Source organism: Aethalodelphis obliquidens, unplaced genomic scaffold (genome assembly GCF_003676395.1).
Source record: "Aethalodelphis obliquidens isolate GAN/ISIS:26980383/991018 unplaced genomic scaffold, ASM367639v1 scaffold30, whole genome shotgun sequence".
Lineage (NCBI taxonomy): Eukaryota > Metazoa > Chordata > Mammalia > Artiodactyla > Delphinidae > Aethalodelphis > Aethalodelphis obliquidens.
In genome coordinates, this window is record NW_020837974.1 from 9,665,679 (window position 1) to 9,685,658 (window position 19,980).

Genomic DNA, 19,980 nt, shown 5'->3' on the forward strand with positions numbered 1-19,980 from the left:
GCCAGGATGCAAAATGCACAGGCACTTAGGAAGACAGCTTGACCACTTCTTACAAAACTAAACATACTCTCACCATGCGATTCAGCAGTCCTGCTCCTTGGTGCTTACGCAAATGAGCTGACATATCTGCATGAAAACCTGCACACAAATATTTCTAGCAACTTTATTCCTAATTACTAAAACTTGGAAGCAACCGAGATGTTCTTCAGTAGGTGAATGGATAAATAAACTAAGGTGCGTCCAGACAGTGGAGAGTTACTCAAGGCTAAAAGGAACTGAGCTGTCGAGCCATGAAAAGACACTCAGGAACCTTAAATGCGTCGTATTAAGTGACTGAAGCCAGTGGGAATCTGCCACGTACTATATGATTCCAACTGTATGACGTTCTGGAAAAGACAAAACTTTGGGGACAGTAAAAGATCGTTGGTGACCAGGGGGTAGGGGAGGGAGGGATAAATAGGTGGAACACAGAGCATTTTTAGGGCAGTGAAACTATTCTGTATGATACTATAATGGTGGGTACGAGTCATTATATATCTCAAAGTCCATAGAATGTACAACACCGAGAGTGAACCCTAATGTAAACTATGGACTTTAGTTAATAACAATTTGTTGGCTCACCATTGTAATAAAGGCACCCCACTGATGCAGGGTGTTAATAAGAGGGGAAACTGTAGGGGCGAGAGGTGAGGGGATATGTGGAAATTCTCTGTATTTTCTGCTCAAATTTTCCAGAAACCTAAAATATCTCTATAAAACAAAGTCTATTAGGGACTTCCTTGGTGGTCCAGTGGTTAAGAATCCGCCTTTCAATGCAGGGGGTGCGGGTTCAATCCCTGGTTGGGGAACTAAGATCCTACATGCTGCAGGGCAACTAAGCTTACACACCACAACTACTGAGCCCTCGCGCTGCAACTAGAGGGAAGTCCACGCGCTGCAATGAAGATCCCACGTGCCACAACTAAGACCTGATGCAGCCAAATAAATAAATTTTAAAGCAACATCTTTAAAAAAGTCTATTAATTTTGTACAGTAAAGACAGGTTAAATATAATAAAAAAAGAAAGAAGGGAAAGGTCTCATACCTTGGAGGGCAGGGCCTGGCACACATGCAGTGGGGTCTGGTGAGGGGGAAGCTTGTCCATTTCTTCTAGGTTGTCGAATTTGTTGGCATGTAATTGTTCGTAGTATTCCCTTATGGCTTTGGGGATTTGTTTTGTTTTGTTCTTTTGTTGTGCGCCGCGGCATGCGGGACTTAGTGCCCCAACCTGAGATTGAACCCGGGCTACGGCAGTGAAAGCGCCGAATCCTAACCGTTAGGCCACCAGGGAGCTTCTGAATTGCAAGGTTTAGAATTCATGTCTTCAATGTGCCTGGCACGTAGCCAGTCCTTAAGAAATGGTGGGAATAGAGTGAGTTTTAATTAGGGAGCTGGTTCCTTTCGGGCACACCCGAGGCATACTTAAGGGTGTCAGAGAAGGTAGCATTTAGAAAGTCCTATTTTGGTTCAGATAAACACAGTAGATAAACACACACATTTATTTTCACCCTTTCCTGAATTTGCACTAGAATGACAGTGAAGGGATTTAAAAAAAAAAAAAAAGGTATTAAACCCTCAAGGACAAAGAGAACAAGAGAGGAGACAGCAGAAATACCACTGGAAACTCGGTGCAGCCCAGCGCACAGGCAGCCGCGGGGAAAGCAGAGAAGCAATCAGTGTTTCCCTCAGAAGCCCCCTGAGGATGGGAAGTCAGCCGTATGGTGGCCTCTGGAAATGGAGCTGACGTTGTTTGAAAAATCTTCAGACTCCACCTCCCTGCCTAGGGTCCCCTCTGTGCGGTGACTGCCCCTCCAGCAGACGTCTGGGATGAGTGGTTGTCTCGTGAGAGGTTCAGAGAAGGAGTCTTTGGATGGGGGAACCCCTGGCATGTTGGACTGAAAAGGGAGGATTAAATGAACATGTCTATCCTAAAAGCTGAGCCCCTTTTTCCCACTGGCTTCTCCCTCATTCAGCTCCTAGATCACTGGCGGCCAAGCCTGCACGCTCCAGAGGGCGCAGAAGCTTCTTCTCTGGGGAAGGTGGCCGGTCCTGTGAGAAATAAGAGAAGGTGATACCAGTGTCAAATCTGAACAGAAGGCCACGGAATATAAATACGGATATTCAACAAAAAAGCTCTGGATAATGAAAAACCTGATTGCAGATACAAGAAACATCACAGAAGTACTAGAAAATAAATTTAAGATAGAAGTACTAGAAGATACATTTAAGGAAATTAAATTTAATAAATTTAATTTATTAATTTATTTAATGGAGTCTGATCAAAATGAAGCCATCACTGCGTGGCAGGGGTAGAAACCCAGTAGGGGTGTGTGCAGCCTGGTGATGGGGAGGCAGCGCCTGCCCTTCCCTGATGAGACGTCGATGGATGTCACCCCCAAATTGAAAAATTGACAAGTAGCAATATTAGCGTGTCATTTAGAAATATGGAGGTCAACACCAAAAACTTCATCTTAAAGAGTGAAAGTGCTTCTGGGGAGAGGTGGAGAAACTTATACGGTTTTTTAAGGCTTTGGAAGTGTATATATGTATATATGTATATATATATATATATATATATGTAAATCTATATGTATATATATATCTTGAATTGAAAGTTTTTTAAATCATTGTTACAGTAGTATTCCCGATTATTGGCCTGTCCTGAGTTATTTTAATTGTGGTAAAATGCACGTAGCGTAACATTTACCTTCTTAACCATTTCTGAGCGCACAATGCAGTAGTGTTAAGTATATTCACATTGTTGTGCAACAGGTCTTTTTCATCTTGCGAAACTGAAACTGTATTCCCATTAAACAACTCCCCATTTCCCTTCCTGCCCAGCTCCTGGCAACCTCCATTCAAACCATTTTTTTTTTCCTTTTGGCCGCACAGCTCGGTTTGGAGGATCTCAGTTCCCTGATCAGGGATTGAATCCGGGCCCTCGGCTGTGAAAGCGTGGAGTCCCAACCACTGGACTGCCAGGGAATTCCCTAAACCTTTTTTTTTTTTTTTTAAACATCTTTATTGGAGTATAATTGCTTTACAATGGTGTGTTAGTTTCTGCTTTATAACAAAGTGAATCATCTATACATATACATATATCCCCCATCTCCTCCCTCTTGCGTCTCCCTCCCACCCCCTAAACCATTTTTAAGGATAACGTTTATTGAGACTCTAGTATGCTCCAGACACTGCACATTCAGTACTTAATCTTCACAAAAGCCATTTTGACAGATGAAGATGCTGGAGCTCAGAGAGGTTAGGTCTTCCTGACTCCAGAGCTCTTGCTCGGGACAGCCCTGGGAAGCACTGTTTATACCTGTACCCCTCCCAGCTGTCCTTGGGCCTCCTCCTCATCTCCCCTGGCCCTTGCACACTGGAAGGGAGGCGTGGGATGAGCCCGGGCACCCGGGTGCCTGTGCCCTCTCCGCAGTTCCCACTGCATCCTCTGGACCTGAGTCTCTCTGTGTGCCTATAGGTTGGTGGGACGAAGACTGGTGTGGTACGGTACGTCGGGGAGACAGACTTTGCCAAGGGCGAGTGGTGTGGCGTGGAGCTGGACGAGCCCCTTGGGAAGAATGATGGGGCAGTGGCGGGCACCAGGTATGGTGGGGAGGGAGGAAGGGAGTCCTCTTCTCCTAGGGTGGGTGCAGGGGTCGGGGTTGGGGCATCTGAGAATGCCAGTGTTAAGCATCTGGGTGGCTGTGCCAGATACCATGTACAGATGCTACCACCTCCCTTCTGTCATAGCAGCTCACGGAAGCAGGTGGTGGGACTATCACCCCCATTTTACAGATCAGAGAACCAAGGCCAGAGAGGTCATTGCCCAAGGTCACACAGAGAGTCACGAGCAAGCGCTAGGAGAGTCATCTGTCCCTGGGTTCCCCTCCCCCTGCCACCCATGACTAAGTGAGGTGGGAGCACCAGAAAAGGAGAGGCAGGGGTCCTGCCTTCTGAGAGTTGCCCTGGGTGACACAGGAAATAATCAGACAGTGCTTGGTGCTCTACAGCCAAGGTTAGGGTCACAGCTGGGTCCCAGGTTTCTCAGCATCTCTGATGAAAGGGAATTGACTGCCAGGAATGCTGGGTTGAGAAGGTCTGAGGCCATGCCTGGGCCCTTTGGGAAGGGCGTTGATGCTGTGGCTGAGCAGTGTCGGGGGTGTGGGGTAAGGCACGGTGGCCTGCGAGCCTGCGTTGGCTGTCCCCGGGCTAGGTTCTGTCGTCCAGGTGAGGCTGTGACAGCTCTGAGAAGGAAGGTGTGCTAGGCTGGGGGTCAGGCTGCCCAAAGACCTGAATGTGGGAAGAGGCAGGTGGGGTGGCAGTTTCAAGGTGAGCGGGAAACTGGACAGAACTAGGTCCCTGGTCCCACATGGAATCCATGGCTAGAGAGGTTTCGAGAGAAGAGGATCCAGACTTCCATGACAACACTTGCCTTCCTGTTTTCAAGACGGATGTTTCTCTCAATTTACTCTTGCTTTCAGAATCCAGGGGCAGGTTGGGCAGCATCCCTCACCCCACGCCTAAGGTGCCTCCTTCAGGCTTCTGCTTCTCCATTCGGGGGCTCCATGGGCAGAGAGCCTTGGGGCTGGGGGTGGTCCAGAGGCAGCCATGAGAGTGGGGCTGCAGATACGGCTGGGGGCCGCTGACTGATGTTTGGGAGACAAAGCACAGTGGGCTTTGGAGTCCACCGGGTCCAGTCTCAGCTTTGCCATTTAACCAGCTCTCTGACTGTGGGCAGGTTACTTAACCTCTCTGAGCCTAAATCTCGTCTGTGGAATATGGATAACAATAGAGTGGTTGGGGGATCGAAATGAGCATTTATGTAAAGGGACTGGCATAGAGCAGGTGCTCGGTAATTGTTATTCCCCCATCCCCCAGAAATATGCCCAACCGCTGTTCATGGCTATGCAGAACATCAGGCCCTGCTCACCTCTGTTCCCTTTCTGGGAGTCCTGTCTATTGGTCTTAGGGTGTGGGTGACGGGTCCCCCAGGAGAAGCCTCTCTCTGCTGGGCTCTGAAGAGGTAGGGGAGGCAGGCCAGGCTCCAGGCTGTGGGGTTGTGACAGCAGCATGGTCTCTCCTACCTCTCCAGGTACTTCCAGTGCCCACCCAAGTTTGGTCTCTTCGCACCCATCCACAAGGTAATCCGCATCGGCTTCCCATCCACCAGCCCAGCCAAGGCCAAGAAGACCAAGCGCATGGCCATGGGAGTCTCGGCACTGACCCACAGTCCCAGCAGTTCCTCCATCAGCTCTGTCAGCTCTGTGGCCTCCTCCGTGGGGGGCCGGCCCAGCCGCAGTGGCCTGGTGAGGGATACCCTGGTGTGTGTATGGGAGTGGGGCGGGGACAGAGAGACCCAGTTGTCCCCTGACTTGCTCTGGTTCCAGGCATCCATCAGTTTGGAGTTTTTGAACAAAGATGAAAGTATATATTTTTTAACAGAGAAATTGACCCATTTACATTTATTGTTATTTTTATATTACCGATTTGTCAGTAGCTTAAGCCCTTCCCTGGGAGTTAAAGAGGGTCATACAGAGGCAGGGCAGGTAATACAGGTGCACACAGGTGATACAGGTGCAGGGCAGGTGCTTTAGAAAGGCTGGCACAGCCACCTTGGGTGAGGAGGGAAGGTGAGGTTGCCCTTCCAGCAGAGCTCTGTCTACACGAGAGGTTCCTCCTAGTCCAGGAGAAGGTGGCCCAGGTGAGAGAGCCCACCTTGAGGCAGACCCCCAGGGGCTGTGACTCTCCTGAGAGAGGAAGTTCCCTGGATCGCAAACATCATGATTCCCTCTACATAACTAGGCAGAGTGTCTAGGGCCCTGGGAGGGGAGGAACCGAACCCCAGGAGTTGAGGCACTTGGGCCCCCCACTTGCTGGGTAGTGGTGGGTTGCCTGGACGGTGCTCCGCATCCCTGAGTCCTGCCTGCACCCACGCCTTCCTGCAGCTCACGGAGACCTCTTCGCGCTATGCCCGCAAGATCTCGGGCACGACTGCCTTGCAAGAGGCGCTGAAGGAGAAACAGCAGCACATCGAGCAGTTGCTGGCTGAACGGGACCTGGAGCGGGCCGAGGTGGCCAAGGCCACGAGCCACATCTGTGAGGTGGAGAAGGAGATCGCCCTGCTCAAGGCACAGCATGAGCAGGTGGGTGGCAGGCAGGGCCACGGAGCACCCGGAGGGCACCAGCGGTCTCCTCGGGCCAGTCTTGTCCCTCAGTCACGCTCAGTGAGCAGAGAAAACTGAGACGCATGTTACCAACACCCCTCATCCTCCTGGTGAATTTCCTTCCAGTGGTAGGTCCACATTCCACCTCCAGAACCTCGATACAAAGTTGCGTGTCCTGCTTTTTCCTACTTCTTATAGTGCGAGCACGATTTCTAGGTCATGGAAAATTCTTCCCCGTTTGAAGGACTGCGTGGCCGTCTGTTGCGGGCCGTGTCCTTACTGACGTGGCCTGTCCCCTGCTGGTGTTTAGGTTGTTTTCCAATTCCTCACTTTTTCTAAATAATCCTGATGTAAACATTTTTGGGGTACATCTGTCCACATTTCAGACTGCTTTCGGGCAGGTTGATTCCTGGGTTGGGTTTCAGGGAAGGAAGTCCTTGCCCATAGCCTTGGCTCTGCTGCTGTCATGTGTCTACCCTTCCCTGCTGCTTGTTCCCCACGTGGGAGCTCCCTCCGAGGCCCCTGTCCCCATTTGGAGCCAGGCTCACTCTTCCCTCGGGTTCTGGAATTACTAAGGCCAAGCTCATGTGTGTGCCGTGACAGGGGCCTTGACAAGACAATAGGTCTTAGGCCCTCAAGGGCTGAGGGAGGTGGCAGGGACTGGGGGCAGGTGGACCTGAGGTTCCCGTCCCTGGCACGCAGCCGGCCCTCTTCCCTCACATCTAGGTCCACGGTTCCGGTCAGACTAGGGCTGGCAGGGGAGTAGGGGTGGCTGGGTTCCAGGCCTGGCTCCTTGCACCCCCTCCACACCCACCCCTCCCCCACCTGGCTCCCGGTCCCCAGGAGGAGGCTGACCCTGTCCTGGCCCTCGCTTGGGGCCCAGTATGTTGCAGAGGCAGAGGAGAAGCTGCAGCGGGCCCGGCTGCTGGTGGAGAGCGTGCGGAAAGAGAAGGTGGACCTGTCCAACCAGCTGGAGGAGGAGAGGAGGTAGGTGCCGCTCCTGTCCTGGTCCTGGCGGGACACTTCCCAGAGCCTTGTTAAGGATGACCAGGAAAAGCAAGGCTCGGGACCAGCAGGCACAAACCCCGCCTCCACCACGTACTGGCTGTGTCACCTGGGCTGGTGACATGAGCTCTGCGGGCCTTAGTCGTCTCATCTGCGAAGTGGGGTGATGATCCCCATCTCTGCAGGCTGTTGGGAGGACTTACGAGATAACTCCAGTAAAGCACCCAGCATGACACTGAGCACATGGGAGACACTACATACGTCACTGTTTTCCTTCCTGACATGGGGTTCACCGTTCCTGCCCAGCTCGGCTCATGCAGCATCATGAGAACGCCCAGGCGGGTGGGGGGACCTCTCACTAGGGAGACGTGCATCCGACGTCCCCACCCCGTGACCCAGTTCAGCGCAGGGAACATCCCTTCTGCATCAGGTCCCTCACGTGGAGCTCACAGCCCGTGTCCTGAAGCTTCATTCCCATTTCATGTGTCAGGAAACCGAGGCTCAGAGAAGCAGCAGGAAAAGGCCCCTGGAAACACCTTGCGCCTGGGGCTCAGCCCCGGGGCTGGGGGCGCTTTACCTGCTCTGTCTCTCTCTGGCTCACAGTTAGCCCAGGAGGCAGGTTTTGCCCCCCAGGTCACAGAAAAGAAAACTGAGGCTCAGAGCAGGGAACGGACTTGCCTGAGGTCACCAGCCTGTTAGTGGTGCCACTGGCTCTTGCTGTCCTGCCAGTGGCAAGTGGGAGTTGTGTTCCCTCCGTGTGGGGACTCTGGCCTGACTTGGTCCTGGGTCACCTGATGGAACTCAGAGCTGACTAGGGCCTGACAAGGGTTTCCCTTAGCCCAGAAGCCTCTCTTTGTCTCCTAGCTGCTGACACACAGATTTCTGCAGCTTCCTCTGCTCCCCTGCACAGTAGCACCTCCCAGACCCAGCCCTCCACCTCCCCCCGACTTGGGTCTGGTTTTGGGCTTTCAGCTGAGGCATGTGCTCCACGAGCTGTTGTTACTGTCTGACTTGGAGACAGGAGGGCTTATTCATATCTGCCTGAGAGGGTCGGCGGGGCCCACGCATCTGGTTCCCATGGCAACGTGCCTGATGCCAACAAACAAAAACAGATCTTTGAGACGTCGTGGGAGTTGTGTTCAGGAAGGCCTGGGTGCAAGTCCCAGCATTGCCCTGCACTTGCTGTGTGACCTTGGGCAGGTCACTGGCCCTTTCTGGGCCTTAGTTTCATCCTCTGCTGGGAGCTGTCACGAGGCCCCAGGAGTAGCAGCTTTGTGAGCTGTAATGTGCCTGTGTCTCTTCCCTGTGCTCTCTCGGGGGTGGGTGGGTGTCTCCTTGAGGGTGGGCCCCACACTTGCAGCAGGCCTTTGGGGGCCCTCCACATCAGGGAGCAGCCCAAGCAGTGGGGGCTGGGGCTCTGGGCCCTGATTTTGAGGGGAGGGAATGAGAATGGGGAAGCCCACCTGGCCTCCTTCCCCATAGACTGTTCCATGCGACATGTCTGTTCCCTGCTGTGATGAAAACAGCTGTTAGTGCTTCCATTTACTATCCATTCTGTTTTTTATTTCCACAACCACCCTAGCGGGGAAGGATGCTGCATTAAACATTCCTATTTTATGTGTGTGTGTGTGTGTGTGTGTGTGTGTGTGTGTATGTGTGTGTATTTATTTTTTATTTTTTTAACTTTTTTGCAGAAGGAAGGATTTATTTCTTGCAGCAAGTAAGGAGAACACTGAGGATCTTTCCCAGAGCAGTGTCTGTTTTAGAGAAGCCAGTGTTCTCTGTGTAGAGCATGGATCAGTAAATTGGGAGGGCTGGATGTTTCCGGGAACTTGGGGCTCTGGGCAGTGTCTTCTGCATAATCTGAGTGTGGACTTTGGGCCACCTGTGGCCTTGGCTGTCTCGGCTATTGCTGACTTGGCAAAGCCCACCCCTCTGGGTGATGCTCACTCAGCCCCCTCTCCCCCTGCAGGAAGGTGGAGGACCTGCAGTTCCGAGTGGAGGAGGAGTCCATCACCAAGGGAGACCTGGAGGTAATGGTCAAAGGCCCCCCCACCCCAGGCTTGCACCCCAAGCCCCGCCCTCGAAGGGCAAATGGCCATGAGGTCTAGGCAGCAACTCTGGGCCCCCTGGGAGGGGGCGGGGGTATTGCAAGGAAGAAATGGGGAAGGGTCAAAGATCATACCCTGGCGGGGGGGTGGGGGGGTGGCGGTCATGAGAGACTCAGGTGTCAGAAGTGGGAATGGCTCAGCTCCAGGAGCCCCAGAGGGACCATGCTTCCTGTGTCAGCAGCTGGGTGGAATGGACCCAAGGCATCCACAGAGCTGGGCCTGAGGACATAGTGGCCAGGCTCCCCCATCCCTTCTTTCTTGGGCAGTAGCCCTAAAGGTGTTCCCTGGGCCCTTTGTTCATCTTGAATTCCACGTAAAATTTTGGCTGGAAATAGCTTGTGGTTGAGTCACAGAATTTATAGACGGGAAAACAGGCTCAGAAAGGCAAAGGGACCCTCCCAGTCATGGAGCAAGTCAGCAGCCAGTGGGACCAGGACCCAGGACTCCTGACTCCTGCATCCAGCCCGTAAGAATGGCTAGTTACAGCACCTCCTCAGTTATAGCACCTGGACGAGGGGTCTGGACCTTTCACTCTCACTCTGCAATCCAACCCACCCTTTCTGAGCTGAGGGATGAAGGATGCTCACATCAATGAGTAAAGCACTTAAGGATCCCTGCCCCCCAAGACAAACACTAGCCCCCCTCACCAAATCATTTGGAGACCACGGGGCTCATTAGGCCTGCTCACAGTTGGGTGGGCAGGAGTGCCTTTCCACTGAGACCCTTCCTGCTCCCTGGGAGGTGACAAAAGACAAGGACTCCCAGAACCGTCAGATGGGGCAGGGGGCAGTCAGTTCAGTCCCTCTCCACACTCTGGTCCTGGCCCTAATTGGCCTTGGGCAGCCTCTTCCTTTCCCTGGGCCTCTGTTGGCTCCTCTGTAAAATGAGGAGGTTGAACTAGGTCAGTGATTCTCAGACTTGAGAATTCATCACCTAGAGGGTGTGTTCAGACACGAAATGCTGGGCCCTGACCTGAGTGGCTGTTCGGTAGGTCTGGGTGGGCCCTGAGAATCTGCATTTCTAACAAGTTGCCAGGTGATGCTGGTCTGGGGACCATGCTTTGGGAATCACTGCACTAGATCATGTCTGAGCTCCAAGGGGAAATTATGGTTTCTGATTTTGTGACAAAGCCGTGTTAAGACCCCTATGACTTCCAACGTCCAGCAGAATTGTGCACATGGCTGTCCTGTCCCTGGATGACCACGGCTCAGGGAGAGACATGTGTGATCTAGGGTCACGGACAGCTGCCCCTGTTGAGGCAGGTTTTGCTGCTTGAGCCTAAAGGATGGATACTGGGGCACAGCCTGGTGTAGGGACCCCAGCCTGGTATCAGGGTGTTCCAGTGTAAGTTTCCGTCTTAGCCAAGGGGGCAGGTCATGTGGTGATGTGTAGCAGGCTCTCCTGCTGCGCGGCTGCCCTTCTGCAGAGGCTGGGCGGGGGGGCTTCTGGGAAAAGCACCTGTGGTTGCAAAGAACAGAGACCCCTCCTGCTAAGTCCAGTCATCCGGGGGTTACTGAAAGGCTGCAGGGAAGTCTCACAGCCCCAATGGCAGGCAGTTCAGGGAACCAGAAGGAGGAACAGCATCAGAAATGGAGCCTATTCTCCCCCACTGAGGGGCCTCCCTCTTCTCATGACTCATGGTCAGTCTGTCTGTCACCGTGTCTGCAAGTCTCCTGGCACATCTGCTCCCTTCTCCCCGACACCCATCCTCCTGGATCCGCCCAGCCTTCAGCACCCACTATCTCCCAGCTGTCCTCCCAATCTGATTGGCCCCAGGCTAGCCAATGGGCTGGCTGGCTTTGGATCAGGTGTCCAGCCCAGATCCAATCAGCCTTGGCTGGGAGAGGCGTGGGGGTGGGACAGACAGTGACAGACAGCTAATTCAGTCCAAGGGCAGTGGAGCCCCGTTGCTGCTGTTTTTATTGTGACTATATTCATGGTAACCAGAAGGCAAAAGTCCCTCTCATCCTCACCTGTCTTAAAAGTCAAAAATAAAACCCAGAATACATCCTTGAGCTTCTGGTCCCCCTCCAGCTATGTCACCCCAGTTCTCTGCTTGTCCTTCTCCTGTCCTCACTCCCCCAGCTACGCAAGGTGCCCCATTCCAACTTCTCACCTCCTTCCTGACCTTGAATGTTGGCCTGTCCAGGGGCTCAGTCTCAGTCTACACTCTCCCTGAGAGCATCCAGTCTGTGGCATTAATGCCCTTTATAAGCCCACGATTCCCTTGGTCCTCCCCTGAGCTCCGCGCCAGTATACCCACTGGACATCCCCACCAGGAAGAGCAAGTGGCAGCTACTTGTAATAGTTCCCGGGGCTTCAGGAAAAAACTACCACAATTCAGTGGCTTCAGACAGCACACATTTATGCTCTCACGGTGCTGGAGGCCACAAGTCTGAAATCAAGGTGTGGACATGGCCAGTCCCATGCCTCTCTCCCAGCTCTGGTAGGATGGCTGGCAGCCACTGGGGTTCCTCGACTTGTCGCCGCATCACTGCCTCTGTCGTCACGTGGCCTTCCTCCCTGTGTGTTCCTGTGTCTCTTCCCGTGACCTTCTCATAAGGACACTAGTCATCAGACCCACCTTAACCCAGTATGACGTCATCGTAACTACTTCCATGTGCAAAGACCCTATTCAAAACGAGGTCACATTCTGAGGTTCCAGGTGGACATGAAATTTGGGGAGATGCTCTTCAGCCCAGGACAGCACCCCCCACATGTAACGTGCCCCAGACAGATCTCTCTGTTTGTTCCTGCCTCCCCTTCACCCCGCACCCCATCTCAGTAATTGGCCCCACAATCCACACGGTTGCTCAGGCCCCGCAGCTAAAATTCATCTTGAACCTTCTCTTTCCCTCGTCCTTCCATCAGAAACCCACTTGACCTTGCCTCCAAAATTGTCTTCATCCCCGCCGCCACCTTCCTGGACCAGGTCACAGTGGGTGACCTGGGACAAGTTACCCCTCTGTTTGGCCCCTGTGTTTCCTCTCTTGTTCCACACTGAAGCCAGATAGCCTTCAAAAAGAATCTTTAAAATTTTTTAACGTGGGAAAAAATTTTAACATAGGTAGAGAGGATGGTGTGATGCACTTCCATTTACCCATCGCCCAGCTTCAACAATGATCAGCTCCTGGCCACTCTTGTTTCACCGCCATCCGCAGCCCTGTCTCAGGTTATTCTGAAGCAAACTGCAGACAGCCTATGACCAAATCTCTTGAAAACATAAATCAGATCCTGCCCCTTCCCTGCTCACACATCTGGTGGCGCAACTCTAGATAAAAGCCGGGCTCTGTAGCCCAGGGACGACCCTGGGGATCCAGCCCTGCTCCAGGTATGTGGGGCTCCTGTCTGAGCTAGAACACCCCATGCTCTGTCTGAGCTGCTGCACGCGCTGGTTCCTCGTTCCTCCTCCACCCCTGCCCTGGTCAGCCGGTCCTGCTTTTCCTGCAGGTCTCCTCTTGAATTGTATTTCTCAGAGGGCCCTTCTCTGCCTCCTTGATTTTGTGTCATCCTCCTTGCTCTGTTCCTAGGCCAAGTCACAGTCTGAAATGGTCCTCACTGGTCGCGTATTGTTTGCATCCCTCCCCAGATGTAAGCCCCTTGGGGGGGCCCTGTCTGTCTTGCGCTCCTTCCTGTCCCTGATGCCAGAGCAGGGCACAGCATGGTGAGATGCTTCTGGAAAACAGGCCGGGGACATGTTTTGTGGTTCTTGAATGGGTGTGGCCTCATGTTGCCTCATGAAAACGTGGGCCACTCCCTGCTGCCCCCCTGGTGGGGACGTCAGGCAGCTACCTTAGACTTGAAGATACTGGGTTTTGCTGTTGTTTTATCATCCAGGGGATTTGTGTTACTGTTTTGTGAATTAAATAGCGCCTCGGTGTTTTTTTTCCTTGGCATGGGAACGCCCATTGTAAGGGGAAGAGTCAGAACTCAGAATCAGCTATTTGTTGAGAACTGGCTGTGCAGCTCAAGGCCTGGAGGGAGATTAAGAGGGGCGACGTGCCTCTGGCCTTCAGGAGCCACTGGTGCAGTTGGGGAGACTCCTCCCCAATTAATAATAGCAGCTTTCTGTTATCCGAGGGGCGTCCCAAGGCAGTAACTTTGTGCTTTGGAGTGGGGTAGACACCGTGCGTGCAAGGAGAAGGGGGAAAGCTGTAGGTCAAGGGCTCAGGCCAGGCTTCACCGAGCTTCTGGGATTTGGACGGGGCCAGGGACACAGGGAGTCCCCCATTTCAGGAGCTTCCGTCACTGCTCAGTGTTGCTGCTGGAAGTCTGTGTCTCCCCTCCGTGGAGTCAGGCTGGTTTGGGGGTGGGGAGGCCCTGGCTCTAGAACCTGGGAGTCTGAGGTTTAGGCCTCCTGCTGCCCCAAGTTGCTGGATGATTCTGAGCCTGAGGTGTTCCCCTGGAGTGGCCGCTGTGAGATAGGGAGATAACCGAGATACCCCGTGTGTGTGTGCGAGGGGGCGGGGCTTGGGTTCTAAAGTTGGCACGTGAGACAGAAATTACATCCTCCCAGGTCGTCCATCTCACCTAAAATCTAGGCTTCAGGGGCTCTCCCCCCGCCCCAAGCTCCTATGGGTTCTCCTGTGCCCCCACGGACCAGGAGGCGGGGAGTTCTGAAAGTGAGAGTGAAGGGTCCTTTTGGAGGGGCTACCAAATGAAGTTGCCCGTGAACTTGTGAAGCTGGAGGCTTTTCTTGCCGTCGGGGCCACAGGTATGGTGTTTGTGATCAGGCTCTGTGTAAGTGTGGGTCCCGGGCAGGGTCGCTGTGCCTGTCATCAGAGGAGAAGGAGCAAGGTGACACGGCCCCTGCAAGGCTGGGGTTGAGGCACCGTCTTCAGCCTGTAATTTTCTGGAAGAGACTGAGCAGGGCAGTATTTTAGCACTGGGGCATGCTGCCCTCTTGGGGGGAGAGAGAGAAGAGGCATTTGTTCCTTTAGGAGGATTCACAGGAATACGATCACCGGCCAGAGGACATAAAGGTCTCTGTAGCTCTTGGTGAACTGCACGAGTATTTCTGGGACGGTACTGTGAGTCTGCACCGTCGCCATTACCCTTGCCCGTGTCGGGCGTATTCTTGGTTTTCACGCAACAGGCTGCGGTGCTAAGCCCCGCCTCTCCTGAACTGCCGCTCAGATTTGCTCTCACCTCGTCTCTCCTTGGTGATGATGGGATGCGCGGGAGGGTGCAGACAGAGCACCCTGGCTTCTCCCTATGGAGAGCTTGGTGTCCAGACCCCTCTGGATGCCCTGGGCCTTCAGCCTTCTGCTGCCCTCGCAGATCTCTTAGGGGAAATCCAAATGCCAGCCTGGATGCCCGGAGAATGTCGGGCTTTGTCAGTGTGTGAAGTGGGTGTTGTGAGGCAGGGACAAAAGTGCTCTTGTGCTTTCGGGAGGCCGGGCGTCCTCGGCAGGGCCTGGGGAGTGGGCAGTGCTGGGGCCGGGTTTGGGGCAGGGCGGTGGGAGGCCTAGTCCAGCCTCCGCTAAGGAGGCCTGGCCGGGAGAATCCTGACCGTATGGGTATATTTGAAAACCTCCCGTTCAGTCGGTTCTTTGACCTTTAAGACAGGCCTGGGGGCCAGGAATCCTGGGGTCATTTACGGGGGCTTCCTGTGTGCAGGAGTCTGTGCCTAAAATGAGAAACAGCCCTAGGCTTCCCGATGGGGCGGGGGGAGTAGGCTTTGGCTCCTGCCCCGGAGCTGCAAGGGGAAGGGCCACCTCGGGGTGACAGAAGGGATCCAGGTGCCCGTTGTTGCCCCTTCCAGGGGCCGGCTTGGGCAGGGTTACTGCAGTCTGTGCTCTGCCCTTAAACACACCCAGCGGGGACACAGTGAGGGGCGGGCAGCAGGCCCACCCCGCCCCGCCTCCCCAGACTCCTCTCTTTCCTTCACCTGCTCTCCTGCCTTGTGCACAGAAGATGACCTGCCTCTCTCTCTCTTTTTCTCTCTTCCTCCGGCTTCCTGTCCCTGTGCCCCTCTCTCCTGTCCCCACCTCGCCACCCGCCCCGGGTGGACCAGACCCAGACGCAGCTGGAGCACGCGCGCATTGGCGAGCTGGAGAAACACCTGCTACTGGAGAAGGCGCAGGCCGAGCGGCTGCTCCGAGAATTAGCCGACAACAGGGTAACCGCCCGCCACCTCCTGCCACCAGCGCCTTCGCCTGCTGACGCCCCTTCAGCTGCCCTGTTTTTATTATTTTCTCTCTCTCTGGCCGCTCTCCTCACTTTTTTTTTTTTCTTTCCTTTTGCGCCCCTTCTAGGGAGGTTTAGGAACGTGCTTCTATGCTCCGTGGCCATGTGGTGCTTGTTGAGAGGAGGGGGTCTTGGTTCTCTGGGACTTTGCTCCCCAGCTCGTGGACCCACTGGCTGGGAGCGTTCTGTGCGAGCCTCCCCCCGCCCCCCCACCACTGCATTGCCATGACCGTGCTTTGTCATCTTCAGAAATCGGGGGCTCTTGGGAACATTCTGCCCCTTCTGTGGCCAACCTGTCCATGCCTCCCTTCTCCCCAGGCTGGGGAAGGCAGAGGTTGGGAGACTGTGGGTCCTTTAACTGTGGATTCTTTAGCCTGGAGGGTCTTAAATAGAATGGCGTGAGGGGCCAACCTGAAGGACCTGGGGCAGTGGTGGGCCTTCGAGGGAGTGGGGTGTTCCCAGGGCATGAGACTCGGTGTCAGCCCCAGGGTGGGAGTGGTTCCTGGGCCAGGGAGAGCTCTGCGTGGGAGTGAAGTCCCCCCTGATTCCCAGGGCATGGGTCTGAGTCCAGTCTCCAGACCCTGCGAGCCCCTCCACGCGCATCATGCGTGCCCCGGGGGCTGGGCCCCCAGGCAGGCATACATCCAAACAGCTGGTCAGCCCAGCGGACAGCCCAGCTGCAGTTCCCCCGGCCGTGGAGTTAAGCAGCCGCAGAGCAGAGCTTGGGGAAAACCACCGAACACAGGCTGTGGGTGTGGGGTGGGCGACCATTGGCTTCCGCAGGTCGACCTCAGTACACGAGTGAGCACGTGTGTGCCCGTGAGCATCTGGAGACACACACGGGTCCCTGTCCACACACTGGCCTTTGCCAGGTGACTGCGTGTGCAGTACACATGCATGGACACGGAGTCTGCTTGAAGAAACGGACCCAGTCACGGTTGACAGGCTGGAGTCCTCCACACCAAGGCATCTTCCTCTAGGGTTCAACCTGATTAGAAAAACAAAAGCAGGTTTATTGAAGTAAAGGTCACCTTCAGAAACAAATTTCTTAAGCTCGTAAAAGATTTAAAACTTTCAAACGTATTGCACCCAAACCTGTGATCACTGACACGGTCGAGGTAGGTTTCTGGCGGGCGGAGCCTCTGATCTCAGAGTTTTCCATCAGAAGGAGGGTCTGGGAGCATTCTTTTTTTTTTTTTTCTTCTGCGTTAAACATTAAACCGGACCCTTCTTTGGCCACCCCCTCCAAAAGGCCTCTCTGTGAATCAGCTCGTTCCGGCTGGAACTTTTCTAGAGCAGGATAGTACGGAATTCCCTCTGTTGTGTCTGCCCTTTAAAAATAACATGAACTTGAAGAAAGCCATAACCTCAAATAGATGGTTTCCTTTCGCCACCGATTTTTCCCAAACCGCCTAGAGCAGCGGGGACCAGGGAGTCCCCGAGTCACTGGGACACAAGCTGGGGAAGCCTCCCTGGGAGCTGCGGTGGGCAGGGCGGCGCTCAGGTGGAGTGGGGCATCCTTCCCTTCTCACGGCCTTCCCCCGTGCCCTCCAGCCGGCCCGCTGACCCCGGTCTCCCTCTCTCCCGGTAGCTGACCACGGTGGCCGAGAAGTCACGGGTGCTGCAGCTGGAGGAGGAGCTGAGCCTGCGGCGCGGGGAGATCCAGGAGCTGCAGCAGTGCCTGCTACACTCCGGCCCGCCACCCGCCGACCACCCCGAGGCCGCCGAGACCCTGCGGCTGCGGGAGCGGCTGCTGTCCGCCAGCCAGGAGCACCAGAGGGAGAGCGGCCTGTTGAGGGACAAGTACGAGAAGGCGCTGAGGGCCTACCAGGCGGAGGTGGAGAAGCTGCGGGCGGCCAACGAGAAGTATGCGCAGGAGGTGGTGGACCTCAAGGCCAAGGTCCAGCAGGCCACCAGCGAGAACATGGGGCTCATGGACAACTGGAAGTCCAAGCTGGACTCGCTGGCCTTGGACCACCAGAAGTCCCTGGAGGACCTCAAGGCCACCCTGAACTCGAGCCCGGGTGCCCAGCAGAAGGAGATCGGGGAGCTGAAGGCCGTGATGGAGGGCATCAAGATGGAGCACCAGCTGGAGCTGGGCAACTTGCGGGCCAAGCACGACATTGAGACGGCCATGCACGTGAAGGAGAAAGAGGGCCTGCGGCAGAAGCTGCAAGAGGCCCAGGAGGAGCTGGCCGGGCTGCAACAGCACTGGCGGGCCCAGCTGGAGGTGCAGGCCAGCCAGCACCGGCTGGAGCTGCAGGAGGCCCAGGACCGGTGCCGCGACGCCGAGCTGCGGGGGCGCGAGCTGGAGAAGCTGGACGTGGAGTACCGGGGCCAGGCGCAGGCCATTGCGTTCCTCAAGGAGCAGATCTCCCTGGCCGAGAAGAAGATGCTAGACTATGAGCTGCTGCAGCGCTCGGAGGCCCAGAGCAAGCAGGAGGCCGACAGGCTGCGGGAGAAGCTTCTGGTCACTGAAAACAGACTCCAGGCTGTCGAGTCCCTGTGTTCGACCCAGCACACCAACGTAGGCGGCCACCCCTCCTGCCTGGCTGTGCGGGGACCACGGACGGCAGCGGTCCGGGCTCGAGGGCCTGGCTGGGGAGGGTCTAGGCGTCTACTGACCGTTTATTTCCAGTCCAGGGAAGCGTCCTCGTTGCCCCCAGGAGCACGCCGTGCGAGGTCGGAGGGCACCTGGCTCAGAGGAGGAGGTCCTTCCATTAGAAGGGCAGCAGGCCCGGGTGACTGTGGGGCCCCAAGGCGGTCTGAGCTGACCTGGCTGGGTCCCCACAGGCCAGGCCTGGAGACATGTGTATCTAGGCACAGGGAACAGCCTTCTTCCCAGTCCCCAGACACGTCCTCCTGTGCAGGCTCCTGGGCCTCCCCAAGGCACCAGTACCAGATGCTCTGGCACTGGGCTGGCAGACATGTGGAGGGCAAACCCTGCCCATCTCCGAGGCGAGCACCGACCTGGGGGACCCGAGGGCGGCCCCCTACCTGCTGGTCCTGATGAGACTGAGCAAACAATTCAGCAGCCGCTTTCCCAAGAGTGGGCTGGTCCCTGGAGCGGGACCCTGGAGAGGCTGCTGCCATTGGAATCAGCTTTGCTCCAAATCTAGAAGTCCCAGCTGAGCATGCTGGGGAGGCCAAGACCCCGGGTAGCCTGGGCGTGTGCTCCAGCAGGGGCAGGAAGGGCCTTATGAGTGGCTCTGGGCAGCACACCGGGTGCAGGCCCTATGATGCCCTGTCTCACCTGGACTCCTTCAAGGTCCATATAGGCTTCATTTCACAGACGAGCAAACTGAGATTCCGAGGCAGAGTACCTTTCCCAGGTTTTCTTGTCCATCAGTGGCAGAGCTTGTGTCCAGCCCCACTGCCTAAGGGCCAGCAGAGGGTGCCCGGGATGACAAAGTCAAATCTTACATGATAGGACAGCTAGCAGCAAGATCGTTGCCTTTTTATTAGCCTTGGGGGTTCCTGAGCTTCTGGTTCCCTTTGTACACTTAAACCAGCATTTAACAATTGAGCCACAAGTATTCAGGAGTTCCCCGTACCGGGGGTGCCTTTTTTGTAAAAGGAGCTCTGCCCGTGTCACACCTTGAGGTCCCACTGCACCGGCCTTTCTGCCCCCTTCTCCCAGGGAGGGAGGGACCAGCAAGTGCTCTCCCAGGATGCTGGGCAGAGAGAAAAGGGAGATCCTCAGGTTAGCTGGGTACGCATGACCTGATTGGCTGCTCAGGCAAGGAGGGTCAGGCCTGGGACCCCAGGACCTGGACTCCTTAGCAGGGGAGGTTTGGGGCTGCTGTGGTTCCACAGGATGGCCTGCTGCCCCTCAGTCACAGACCTCAAGCCAAGGAGTGGGTGGTGATCTCAGGAATGCCCATCTCTCGACTTCCACACCCGTGGGGACTTGGTCTGGACCCACATGCCTCCCAGATTCAAAGGTTTAAGTCCAGGGACAACTCCATTTTTGGTCTCGTGTAGTAAGTATAGGAATTTGGAAAAATTTTAGTGTGTGCCTCATTTTCCCTGCAGTGTGTGTAAATTAAGATCTAGGAAGCTTAGTTAATCGCAACAAACTGAGATTAAAGCAGGGCTTGGGATGTACGAGCAGAAGTATGAGGGGCAGGTGGACGGAGGTGACTGCCTGCTCAGCTCTGTGCTGCCCTGGTATGCAGTGCAGAATCGCAAACTGCAGGCTCAGGGGACAGCCGGCTTGGGCAGGAGTCCAGAAACTTCTACCGAAAGGCAGCAAGGAGCGTGCTGATGTTTGCCACGCAGATTTTTTTTTTTTCCTTGGTTGATCTTTTCTTCTTTGGCTTCTGGATTTATTTTTTTTTAAGATGTGTTAGAAAAGAAGTAGCATTTCTTGAAGTCCCTCCGGGAGCCGACCCCGGTGCGTGCCCAGCACACGCTGCCCCATGGCGGTCCATTCTTGCTTTATGGATGGGAACCAAGGCCGGGAGTCTTGC

General features: G+C 55.1%; 1 protein-coding gene across 1 annotated transcript in view; it reads left to right on the forward strand.

Moving 5' to 3' along the window:
• The window catches only part of CLIP2 (CAP-Gly domain containing linker protein 2), a 57,232-nt gene that overhangs the window by 22,714 nt on the left and 14,538 nt on the right, over positions 1-19,980 (forward strand). The window contains 7 exon segments of the mRNA XM_027126172.1: positions 3,518-3,642; positions 5,132-5,345; positions 5,985-6,182; positions 7,087-7,190; positions 9,181-9,241; positions 15,336-15,440; positions 17,100-18,035. Coding sequence (XP_026981973.1) covers positions 3,518-3,642; positions 5,132-5,345; positions 5,985-6,182; positions 7,087-7,190; positions 9,181-9,241; positions 15,336-15,440; positions 17,100-18,035 — 1,743 coding nt within the window.